At 34.6% G+C, this 12,843-nt stretch overlaps 3 protein-coding genes across 3 annotated transcripts; 1 reads left to right on the top strand and 2 right to left on the bottom strand.

Moving 5' to 3' along the window:
* Positions 1–2,705: 2,705 nt before the first annotated feature.
* On the top strand, positions 2,706–9,029 carry GCK72_013058 (uncharacterized protein; the record flags this gene model as incomplete). Its single annotated transcript, XM_053729613.1, has 10 exons — positions 2,706–2,755; positions 2,807–2,920; positions 2,967–3,080; positions 4,581–4,727; positions 5,691–5,804; positions 8,327–8,365; positions 8,412–8,512; positions 8,580–8,765; positions 8,817–8,934; positions 8,981–9,029. 10 exons carry the CDS (start codon positions 2,706–2,708, stop codon positions 9,027–9,029), a joined length of 1,032 nt encoding a protein of 343 aa, XP_053584385.1.
* A 1,068-nt stretch (positions 9,030–10,097) lies between these two features.
* On the bottom strand, positions 10,098–10,370 carry GCK72_013057 (uncharacterized protein; the record flags this gene model as incomplete). Its single annotated transcript, XM_053729612.1, has 1 exon — positions 10,098–10,370. One exon carries the CDS (start codon positions 10,368–10,370, stop codon positions 10,098–10,100), a length of 273 nt encoding a protein of 90 aa, XP_053584384.1.
* A 69-nt stretch (positions 10,371–10,439) lies between these two features.
* Positions 10,440–10,739, bottom strand: GCK72_013056 (uncharacterized protein; the record flags this gene model as incomplete). The annotated part of the gene is made up of 2 exons (XM_053729611.1): positions 10,440–10,475; positions 10,530–10,739. 2 exons carry the CDS (start codon positions 10,737–10,739, stop codon positions 10,440–10,442), a joined length of 246 nt encoding a protein of 81 aa, XP_053584383.1.
* Positions 10,740–12,843: the final 2,104 nt, after the last annotated feature.

Below are 12,843 nucleotides of genomic sequence, written 5' to 3'. Positions count from 1 at the left end.
CTACCGGTTCAGATTCCTGATATGAACAGATATTTGATCTATTATACTATTTACTCAGATTCTAGCGAACTTGAGGACTTATTATTATCAGTTATTTGTTTTCAGACATATCCGGAAACTGAAACAGATAAGTATAGAAACTTATGGAAAATAAGACTACACATTGGCGTGAAATAATTTGTTACAGTTTCGACTACTGATGATTTTTCTTGTGTTTTGATTCGTTTGATAATTGGTTTTTTTCACGTCGTATTTTAAGTACAAAAATTTGAGTCAATTTTGGTAAGATGTATGAGAAACCGCTATTAAACAACAAGAAGGTCATGGGAGATGCTATTTTTGAGATTTCAAGAAAGTAAGACGAAAATGGACTTTGAAAATAAATTTTAAAGGAACTCAAAATAAATGGAACATTCGAAAAATGTTGATTTAGGAATTAAGAATGAAATAAAACAGTAAAAATTTCCAGAAAACGATATTTTATTTTGTTTCAGTAAAAGCATTTAGAAAACAATCCGAGTCTAAATTTCAAAGCGACTTCTCTTTGTAAGTTAATTTCTCCAACAGAAAAAAGTAAAGGTAAAACTGCTCTAACGCAACTGAAAATAGACCAAAAAGACCAAAAAGAAACAAAACCCAGTCGGGCTCTTTCAACCAAAAAACGTGTTGTATAGACAGAGAGAAGGGCCAATAAGCCACGCCCATCATTTTCCATTTTACGAGTCCAACTGGGGAGAAAGAAAGATAGAAAGAGAGAGAGAACAAAATGAGCACATTGAAATGTAAAGAGCACGGAAAACAGAAGAGACTGAGCAGTAGAGTCCCCCCTCTCTCTTTTCCTCACGGGAAAGGGGGAGGGGGCTCAATAAGTTGATGGCATCGTATTCTGTGTCGCTGCGTCTCTTCCGAATGCCATACTATTTCGCGTGTCTTTGTGTCTGCGCCTTGTTAGCTCGAGACATTGAAAAATGTGCTTTGGCACTCGCTAACATGTGGAATATATTTTGCGTTGTCTTGGTAGATATGCGGATTGAATTAATTTTCGAGTGGAACATTTTTTTTGGAACCACATGTTGTTTTTTGTAGTTTGTTTAATAACAAGCATGTGATTTTTCATTAGCTTTTTTTTGAAAATTTCCACTATTGCAAGAAATTGATAAGTAGGAAAGCTTACTTTTATATTTGCTTAAACTGAGTGAAAAAATTGGCAAAATATTGTTCAAATTGACGATTAATCAAAAAATTCTGCCAAACACCAAATTGAAACTCATTGCCCGCAAAGCAGTATTGCTGAAAATAATCACCACCAAAAATGTGATTATTGAAACAGAAAAAAAAACAACCAAGCATTTTGTTTGTCTACTTCATATTTTTTGATTTTGAAATCGTCTTGATTTTCGATGGGACTTATGTATAAACTCTTTGGTTTTAGCATCAGCTTTTTTTGCAATTTATAATCAAGAGAATAATAAGCAGAACTCAGCAATCAAAAATGTCAAATGAGAAACAGTCACGATTTCTTTGTTTCACTTGTGAAACTAAGCAAAAAAAAGAAATACTTTCGAAGAAACTAAAAGTTTCTCTTTTTCTAATCATTCTTGACTTTATTCTTTTCCTCCTATAATGGATCTAAATAAATACGAACAAATGGATGAAGGAATTGATTGGGATTGCTGATTCATGTTGTTGCCAAAGAGTCAGTTCTAAAAGGTTTAAAATTTGTCGAGATCGTAATTTTTCAGAAACAAAGTCTCCTCTATTCACGGTAAAATCAGATGTACGCATTATGCAGCTAGCTTGGAGAGAAGTGAAAAAGGAAAAGAAGATACTCCATATGACTTCCTTTTGGAGAAGAATGAAGGAGGAAAACAACGGGACCCCAAGACGTGACAACCTGTAGGGACACCAAGTATAAATGGGAACTAACGAAATCCAGAAGAATCGAATAATTCTTATCATACGAACTAAGGTGAGTTTTCCATTGTGTCTTTATGAAAGAACATTGAAACAGTAATCACCAAAGAGGTAGAGATGTAAAAGAAAAGTGATGAGTTTTAATATGAATCGACTCAGAATTTTGAGTAGAAAAGAAAATCCTCTTGGAGGTAGGTCGGAAAATCAGTCTGAAACAAGTTATGATCTCTCAAAGTTCTCAAAAACACCCTCTCACAGTGTTCTTTATTCATTCATTTCCGCTCTAATTATGTTTTCTTTTTTTCTTCATAAGCATTGCGAAAATTGAGAATGTAGTCTGAAAAATAAAAATAAAACAATCACACGCAAGAAACAATTCCAATCCAAATTTCAATTTTCAATGAGTTTTCAACGTGACCCTAAGCTTCCAGAAAACAAATTTGGTTTTTCGAAACACGTGGCGTTTGTGGCTTTCAAAAAACTAAAAAGAGTAAATTTTCTAGGAGGAACTAAAGTAGTTCCTCCGTTTCTAATTATTCTTTACTATATACATTTCCAAATGGATTGATCAAAATATCAACAATGGGATGAAGGAATAGATTGGGATTGCTGCTTCTTGCTGTTGCCACACAGTCAGTTTTAAAAGGTTTAAAATTTGTCGAGATCGTAATTTTTCAGAAACGAAGTCTCCTCTGTTCACGGTGAAATCAGATGTGAGATTGATGCAATTGGCTTGAAGAGAAGTGAAAAAGGAAAAGAAAATAATACCAATGACTTCCTTTTGGAGAAAAATGAAGGCAGAAAACAACTGGATGCCGACTCACGACAATCTGAAAAACCGGTATGTTATCTACCAACTCTCTGCTATCTCAATTTCTCATTTCGTTTTCAGATTCCGGATCCTAATATCTCCATTCATCGAGAAGATGGAAATGCTGACTGTGGAAGAACGTGCACTCTTCGTACATTGCACGTCTACAACTTGCTCTCCAGATTTTGAAAAGAAGTAAGTTTTCCATCATATCCTTAAGAGAATCTAGTTCGTTTTTCAGAATAAAGGGAGAAGGTCACAAGTTAAGACTTGAAAAAACAAGCTCAAGACGTATCGAATATTTTTTGTCTTATGATGAAACAATCCATCTAGAAGGAAAACACAAGAAACAACGGTGAGTTCGAATACTTGATTCATTTTGGATTCGCACTTTCACTCCGAACAGTCCCTTTTTTCCCCCCGTGACAATTGATCTCTTTGCGTGACACCTCTCTTTCTTATCTCCCCTTCCACTCCCTGTACGCGCGTGGAGGTTTGGCCTAGTGGCTAACAGTTTTGCTTTTGGATATGCTCCCACAGGTGAATCGCGGCAAGCGTGTAATTTGTCAAATATTGTTCGCGAACTTGTCCCGATACGTACAAGCGATGATATCTATTATTGGTGTGTAATTTGTAAATCGCGAATATTGACGAATTATTCACATATTGCTCGCAAATCGCGACTAAAATCGTATGATATTTGTGTAATCGCGATCGGTAATTATTCACCTATCGCGAAAATTATTTGAATTCGCTGGATTTGAGAACAATATTTTATGGAAAAAATGAATAAAATAAGAAAATACAATGGGTAACATAAGAAGGGGAAGGATGATTCAAATTATACACAGTAAAGTCAGTAATAAATTATTTTCGTCCTCATGAGCTTCGCCTCCTTTTCGAAGATGCAGCTCCTCTCCAAACAGCTTCCTTGATTCGTGGCCGTCGCTGGTGTTGTTCATGGGGTTAAGGGGATACTAAAAAAATAGCAATAAGTACTTTTAACAAAAAGTTTTTTTATATTACCTAAAGATATTTCCATATATTCTCAGCTTACAAGCCGAAGAAGCTTAGTCGTTCTTCTTGATCCTCTGGTCGCATTGTGAGTCCATTTCCGACGGTATTTTTCCGAGTTTGTTTGAATTACCATCCTATACTGTCCTATCCAAATCTGAAAATATGTCTCCATTTATCATTAGACTCTCAATGTGATTTCAGACAAACCTCTTCTTGTTGATTGTCCAAGCAGTTTTTAGTTTTTTTAGGTTGTCACATTGAGAGGTGGTTTTACAGGGAGTGGTAAAAATAGGAAAAACAGATGAAAATAAAGAAAAAAGACTTGGAAAATATGTCTCGCCCACATTTTCGCGATTTACCAATTACTTATCATACTTTTCGCGATTGTCCAATATTTCGTCAATTATTCATGGATGTGTATATTTTCGCGATCACGCGTATTACAAGTCTTCCATTTTCGCGACATGTGAGTGATTTCCCAATTACTTGTAAGCGTATGATTATTCATGAGTCGCGATTCACCTGTGCCTTCCGAGTTCGAACCTTTTCGCTTCTTATTCTTTTGTTTTCTTTTTTGCGATAGAAAAAATAGAGTATCATTGTTTATAAGATCACGATTTTAAGAATAACAGAAACAAAATTAGAACATCGAATCAAAAATTGAACTACTCTCAACTAGAGTTATTCACTTTGTGAACCACTAGGACTCCCTTTTTTGGGAAGAAATGTATGAATTGAGAGAGTGGCACGCTGGTCTGCCTAGGCCCAACCGGATAGAAATTCTTCTTTGGTGAAGTAGTTTTGATCGGGAATTCGAGAAAAATCATCTGATTTCCAGGAAAAAGTACATACACGTCATCAACGATCTTCTCATTTCAGATACCAGTGATACGAAGAGGCAAGTCGACACGTCTCCACATCGAAAGGGTCAACAAAAGTGTCGAAATCGGGTTTCTGAGTTTCTTGATGTCACTATAACATTACAGTGAAACAGAAATCACCGGTTAAAAGGTAGAAAAACAAAACAAAAGTTATTGTTTTTTTAGTATGAATCGACTCAGAATTTTGAGAAAAAAAGAAAATCCTCTTGGAGGTAGTTCTGAAAATCAGTCAGAAACAAGTTATGGACCCTCAAAGTGCTTCAAAAACACCCTCTTGCTCTATTTTCCCATTAACTTTCTTGATTTTACCGTAAAAGCTTGAATTATTTGAAGACATCGATTGGACCTTCTGCTACGTGATATGGCTTCTTCAACTAGCATCGGAAAAGCGAAAAAGGAAAAGAAAATCCGGATAACAAGCTTCTGGAACAACTTTCAAAGTAAGTTTTTAATTTTAGCATTGAAACGGTAATCACTGATTGTGGGCGTAAAGAAGTTTAAGAAGAAAACCACAATATCGGCTAATCGAGAAGAAGCATTTCATTAGTAATAACATTGAAACAATGATTAAAGTGGAAAAAAGGTGTCGTTTTTTAAAATATGAATCGACTCAAAATTTCGGGGAAAATTAAACATTTTCTTGAAGGTAGGTCTGGAAATCAGTCAGAAAAAAAGTTACGACCTCTGGAAGTTCTCAAAAACATCCTATCTCAGTATGTTGCTCCCATTAACTTTCAGTTTTTTTCTCTTTGAAAACATAGAAATCCGGTTTGAAAAAGAATTTTTTTAAACCATTTTTCATTCTGTTTTCAACGTGACCCGAAGATTCCAGAAAACAAAATTCGTTTTTCTAGACACGTCGTATGTGTGGATTCAAAAAAATCCGAAAAGAAAATATTTTCGGAGAAACTAAAAGTTTCTCCGTTTCTAAAGAAGATACTCCAGATGACAATTTTCTGGAGACGCGTGAAAACGGAAAACAATTGGGAGACAATTCATGATAATCTGAAAAACCGGTATGTTATCTACCAACTCTCTGCTATCTCACTTTCTCATTTCGTTTTCAGATTCCGGATCCACGTGGCTCCATTCATCGAGAAAATGAAAATGCTTTCTGCGGTAGAGCGTGTACTCTTCATATATTGTACGTCTACAACTTTCTCTCCAGATTTTGAAAAGAAGTAAGTTTTCCATCATATCTTTAAGAGAATCTAGTTCGTCCTTCAGAATAAAGGAAGAAGGTCACAAGTTAATAATTGAATAAACAATCTCAAGACGTATCGAGTCGGTGTCAAGTTCCATCGTATATGAAAAAACATTGAAACAGTAATCATCAAGGAGGTAGAGATGTGAAAAAAACGTTTTGATTTTATTATATGAATCGACTCAGAATTTTGAGGAAAAGAGAAAATCGTCTTGGAGGTAGGTCTGAAAATCAGCGAGAAACAAGTTATGAGCTCTCAAAGTGGTCAAAAACACCATCTCCCAACGCGCTGCTCTCATTAATTCTCACAAAGACACCATTCAAGTCGGAAATACTGCCTTGGAAAACTAATCATACGAATAGGAAATCATCGAAAACCTACAAGTCCAGTTTCAAAACCTGATTCATTGATATCTGTCATGGTGTAATTCGCAGTCAAATCCTAGTTATTTTCTGATTCTTAACCACAGGATTTTGCCTGTGCCTCCCCGTTTTCCTCTCCGAAGCATGCCCTCTTTATAAATCACTGAACACGGCAGATAGAAAGTGTTCAATTGGCTCAGTCGGTAGACACCTCCGTTTTGGAAAATTTCCACTCAAGTTCGGTTCCAACTTCTATTTTTCTTTTTTTTCTTTTTTTTCATCTTTCTTTTCAAGGATTATTTTTACAATAAGTCATTATTTGAAAAAAATTATCAATCAATATTTGTTCCATATTGGAAGTCACGGGTTCTGTGGGTGAATACTGAAACTACACGCACTCCACTAGGCTTGGAGGCAAATGCTTCTCGCATTACTTTGTTTCCAATAATTTTCAATGTGAAAATTTTTGAGTAACACATAAAGAAGAAATCAATGAAAAATGAGAAAAATAATTTCTATGCTTGAATTTGATGACAAAGAGCGCTGCGAGAAAGACGGTGCTCTCTTTTCCCCAGAATTCTGAGTCGATTCAGACTTTAAAAAATACAGCACACAATTACTTTCCTGTCTCTTTCTAGAGATACCGTAAAAACTGTAATAGAAGCGCATGCGCCTCTATTTTTCAACCCCCGTTCGCAGATGCGCCTCTATTTTTCAACCTGTTCGTTCGATTATTTTTTCAACTTTTAAGTGAACAATTTTCAACCAAACTAACACTTTCTCGGACAAAATTAAACGAAAATCCCCAAGTTTGCAGTATTTTGAACGAAAAAGTTGGGTTTTAGTTGTGTTTTTCACGAACTTTGAAAAAGAATGACTGAAAACCAGAAAAAATATTCGAAACGTATAAGGGGGCGCCTCTATTAGAGGGTGCGCCACTATTATTCAAACCGCTTTTTTAGGTGCGCCTCTATTAGAGGGGTGCCTCAAATAAAGGGGTGCTTCTATTACAGTTTTTACGGTATTTATCAAAACTACTCAAGCAAGACATTTTAAATCTGATTTTCAATTTTCAATGAGTTTTCAACGTGACCCTAAGTTTCCAGAAAACAAAGTTAGTTTTTCTATACAACAAGCTGAACGTGGTGTTAGTGGCTTTCAAAATTTCTGGAAAGAAAATATTCTAGGAGAAACTAAAAGTTTCTACGTTTCTAATCATTCTAGACTTTATTCATTTCCTCCTCAATAATGGATTTAAAAATTCTTCGATTACTGCCGTCACAATATTTTTTATAAGTAAAAATTTTAAAACAGAGATTTATTTGATTTTACCATAAAGGTTGAAATTATTTGCAGGTATCGACTAGACCTTCTGCTACATGATATAACCAAAGAGTCAGTTTTAAAAGGTTTAAAATTTGTCGAGATCGTAATTTTTCAGAGACCAAGTCAACTCTGTTCATGGTAAAATCCGATGTTCGTCTCTTTCAACTTGTTTGGAAAGAAGTGAAAAAAGGAAAGAAAATAATACCAATGACTACTTTTTGGAACAGCTTTCGAAGTGAAGTAAGATTTTTAGTTTTATCATAGAAACAGTAATCACTGATTGTGGGCGTGAAGAAGTTTTAACAAATTTATTTTGTTTAAATATAAATCGTTTCATGACTTTGTGAAAAAGAGAAAATCCTCTTGGAGAAATGTCTGAAAATCAGTCAGAAAAAAGTTATAACCTCTGGAAGTTCTCAAAAACACCTTCGCGCAGTGTGTTGCTCCCATTAACTTTCAGTTTTTTTCTTTGAAAACATAGAAATCCAGTCTGAAAAATAATTTTAAAAACCTCCTCACGCAAAAAATTTTCGAATCTGATTTTCAATTTTCAATCAGTTTTCCACGTGATCCGAAGTTTCCAGAAATCAAATTTATTTTTTCTAGTCACGTGGTGTTTGTGGATTCAAAAAATCCAAAGAGAAAATGTTTTCTGAGAAACTAAAGGTTTCTCCGTTCTTCACTTTATTTGGTTCCTCATCATAAATGGATTAAAAAAAAAAGTACGAACAAATGGATGAATTATTATAAGTAAAAGTTTTGAAACCGAAAATTTTTGCATTTCTCCATAAAGGTTTGAATTATATGAAGATATCGATTGGACCTTCTGCAACATGATACTGCCAAAGAGTTAGTTTTAAAAGGTTTAAAAGTTGTCGAGAACGTAATTTTTCAGAGTCGAAGTCTCCCATTTTCACTGTAAAAGAGGACGTGAGACTTCTTCAACTAGCATGGCGAAATGCGAAAAAGGAAAAGAAGATAATTCAGACGACAACTGTACGGAACAGCCTTTGAAGTGAAGTAAGTTTTTTTAGTTTGAGCATTTGAAACATTTTAGTTTTAGCATTTGAAACAGATCGTAATTTTTCAGAGACCAAGTCAACTCTGTTCACGGTAAAATCCGATGTTCGTCTCCTTCAACTTGTTTGGAAAGAAGTGAAAAAAGAAAAGAAAATACCAATGACTAGCTTTTGGAAAGGAATGAAGGAGGAAAACCACGGGACCCAAAGACATGATGATCTGAGGAACGGTATGTTATCTACCAACTCTTTGCAATCTCACTTTCTCATTTCGTTTTCAGATTCAGGATCCATATATCTCAATTTATCGAAAAATTTGAAATGTTGTCTGTGCAGGAGAAGAAAACATTCTTCCATTACTGCACATCCACAACTTGCTTACCAGAGTTTGAGAAAAAAGTAAGTCTTCCATCGTATATTTATGAAAATCGAGTTCCTTTTCCAGATTGAAAGAAGAGGAACACAAGTATAAATGGGAACCAACAAAATCATGAAGAATCGAATAATTTTTAAGTTATGAACTAAAGTGAGATTTCCATCTTGTTTTTATGAAAGAACATTGAAACAGTAATCACCAAAGAGGTAGTGGAGTAAAAAAAGTTGAGTTTTCAATATGAATCGACTCAGAATTTTGAGTAGAAAAGAAAATCCTCTTGGAGGTAGGTCGGAAAATCAGTCAGTAAAGAGTTATGGCCTCTCAAAGTGCTCAAAAATCCCCTCTCGCAGTGTTCTTCATTCATTGATTTTCGCTCTAATTTTTTTTCTCTTTTTTTCATGAGCACTGCTAAAATCGAGACTGTAGTCTGAAAAAGAATAAAAAACATTTCACGCAAGAAAATATTCAAATCCGATTTTCAATTTTCAATCAGTTTTCAACGTGACCTTAAGTTTCCAGAAAACAAATTTAGTTTTTCTAGACACGTGGTACTTGTGGCGTTGAAAACATTCTGGGCAGGAATTGTTCTAGGAGGAACTAAATTAGTTCCTCCGTTTCTAATTATTCTTTACTATACACATTTCCGACGTCATAAATGGATTTATCTAAATATCAACAAATGGACGAAGGAATAGATCAGTGTGTGTTTTTCGACGACGTTCGAATAATTATTCGAAAATTTATTCGAATAATTATTCGAACATTTTTCGAATACTGTTCGAATATTTTGTTCGAATACTTATTCGAATATTTTCGAATAATTATTCGAACTATTCGAATAATTGTTCGAACAGTATTCGAAGGCAATTTTATTCGAACAATTTTCGAATATCGTTTCTAATAAAATTTGAAAATTTTTACTGTTTTTCAAAAAGTATTGTTTCCCGACGGAAAATTTTCGCAAGAATTGCTAGTTTTGTGGATAAATTTCCATCTGAACTGTTCAAAACATTCGAAATAGCTGACACATATCTTCATTTTTTAAAATTGAGCAAAGTTTTAAATCAAAAATATAAGTATATGTTGGAAATTTTGATTTTATTTGGACCCTTTTAAGAACGATAATAACCGAGTGTGGAATTGAAAAAAAACCGGACGAAAATCATTTCAAATTTCATATTTATCTTTAAAGTTCTTCGGTTCCAAAACCTTGCAGCTCATCATCATCCATCCAATCATCCAAATCAGCTTTTTCTGAGTCTTCCTCGTTCTCTTCATCCGGCTGAAATTCTTCCTCGTCTTCTTCGAAGAATGCTTCTGCTTCGTTTTTTGATCTCCTGAAGTCGAATAAGCTATTTGTATGAGTTTCTGCCATTTTTCCGATTAATTTTCGGATCTTGGCTCCACTGGGAGGATGGAAATTCTCAGGTTTCAGAACCAGAAATTTTCGGAATTCCATGTTTTGAGAGAAACGAAATGGCACTAATCCAGTCACAAACGACTTTGCAAGTTGATATTCAGCATCTTCTTAGGTATTTCCTGAAGATCCGGCGCTCTCCGCGATCTGAAACTTTGTTTATACTGATTTGCAACTAAGAAAAAAATAAAATAAACGCACCGATTCTCCTCTTAGACGCGCGTACGAATCTTCGTGTTGAGATTGTAAATGATACAATATGTTTGTAGTTGTTGATCCATTGAATGTCAGAATTGTGTCTGGGTACTTTGGGCAGGGTACATAGCTCGATCCGTCCGTTGGATAAACATAAAACTTCCATACGATCGATCTGTGATTTGACGGTCTCTTACGTTTTGAAGAGTTGCTCATTCTGCAAAAAATTGATTGAAAGCGGAAAAAATTCAGAAAACATAGTGGAAAATATTTAAAACATATACGAGAAGAGAAAAAAATAAGTAAAAACGAATAAAAACCCGCAAAAATGTAAATATTTATTTCGCAATGAAGAAAAACAAACTGCAAACGACACTCCGAAAGAACATACCGCGCCTTGTTTACCAAACGAAAGAAATGTTCGAACGAATATTCGAACGAATATTCGAATAGTCATTCGAATATTCGTTCGAATATTCGCTCGAATAATTGTTCGATTAAAATTTCGAACAACTGTTCGAACGAATATTCGAAAAATTATTCGAATATCATTCGAATTTTTTTCGAAAATAGATATTTTCGAATAAGAAATTTCGAAAAACACACACTGATTACACCATACTTGCAACGGGCCGGGCCGGCCCGAGTCACAGTAAAAAAATTTGAAATTTTTAATTTTTTTGAAAATTTTTTTGATTTTTTCGCAAAAAAGTCGAATTTTCGACTATGTTTTCACATATCGATAAAACTCAAGTGTACATAGGATTTTTGACTATTTTTGATGAAAATTTCAAAAAAATTTCAAAAAATTTTGTGAAAAAATTGTGCTCATTTTTTGACTCCGGGTTGACCGGGCCGGGCCGGGCCGGCAACTTTCTCTACCGGCCGGGCCGGGCCGACGGGCCGGGCCGACGGGCCGGGCCGATATTTTGCAAGTATGGATTACACCTTTGGTTCGTATTCATTTCTATCCAAATGTTAAAGTAAATATGTCTTGCTAGAAATTTTTTTTTCTGTATTTTTAAAATTTTCGGATCTTAAAACAAAAAACACCCTCGGTAAACTTCATTTGAAATAAAAGTCTTTTGATGAGTTTATAAATAAATGTTATTTGAATAAATTTTAAGTCTGTGCGAAGGCCGAAAAGTGTCCATGTAAAGTACTGAAAATTTCAAAATTGAAGATAAGTCGATTTTCTTTATCAAAATGACTAGATCATTGTTTTTTGAACATTTTTTGTATTACACTTTTCTTACTAACTTCACTGTATTCTTCTAAAATTTTGAATTTTTGCCAAAAAATCACTTTTTTCAACATTTTTTCAAAAATAGTTTTTCGCTATTTTGCAACCTTGCGTTTAGGTCCAAAAGTCTCCAAAATAAAAAATAAGTTTTATATTTACAGATGTATGTGAACATCACTCAAGGCAAGACGTTTTTCAAAAATGATCCCTTTCTGATTTCACGAGTAATGTCAATTTTTACGTTATGACTAGGGACCGCAATGAACGTGGGCGGAGTTTTTCATTTTCTTCTCTTGGGACGTCATGGGGAGATTATCAGAATGTTTGGGGGACAGCCCTGAGAGCCCAGTACGCTAAAACAGAATGAAAACTTTTTACCCCTATGTAATCGAGTACGTAGAATTCAATGAACAGACTTTCGTTTCACCCAAATGTTTAGTTTTCTCAGAAAACTGAAAAAAACGTTTTGCATTTTTCAGAAAAATGTCACGTTTAATTTGTTCTAGGTCGAACACGCATCATTTTTTGACAGTTTCTAATAGTTCTGGACATACTCTAATAGGTTTTGAAAGAAAATTCGATTTTCGTGCTGTCGAATTTTTTTGGGAGCCATCTGAACTGCGAGGCATCATAGCAAAAAACTTTCTGTGATAACATATCTATTTTCTCACATATTCTTTTTTGACATCTCTTCAGGTACCTGGGCATTTTGAAGCTCATTGATTCGTAAAATGCCGTTTCCTCTGTGTCGGAAGACAACAGACTCAGAAAGAATATCAGTTTTCCCGACAGTTTAGGTTAAAGGCGGTCGAACACGGATCATTTCTTGACGGATTCAGATTCTACGCAAAATTTCGATCTAGATCCGCTTGGAAACAAAAAATTTCGTGCTGTCGAATTTTAGATATATGATGTTTTATCTCGAAATATGCTGAAAATCCTTCAAAAAATTCTCTTGAATTTTAAAAAATCACGTCAAAAATATATTTTCCTATTATCAGCGTCACATTTGTGCTCATTTAGTTCAGTGGATAACACGCTGGGTTTTTAATCAAAGAGTTTCTGGTTCGAACTTTA

Source organism: Caenorhabditis remanei, chromosome IV, assembly GCF_010183535.1.
Source record: "Caenorhabditis remanei strain PX506 chromosome IV, whole genome shotgun sequence".
In the NCBI taxonomy this organism is placed as follows: domain Eukaryota; kingdom Metazoa; phylum Nematoda; class Chromadorea; order Rhabditida; family Rhabditidae; genus Caenorhabditis; species Caenorhabditis remanei.
The sequence above is the reverse complement of the archived record's forward strand: the minus strand, read 5'-3'. Positions and strand labels throughout refer to the sequence as shown.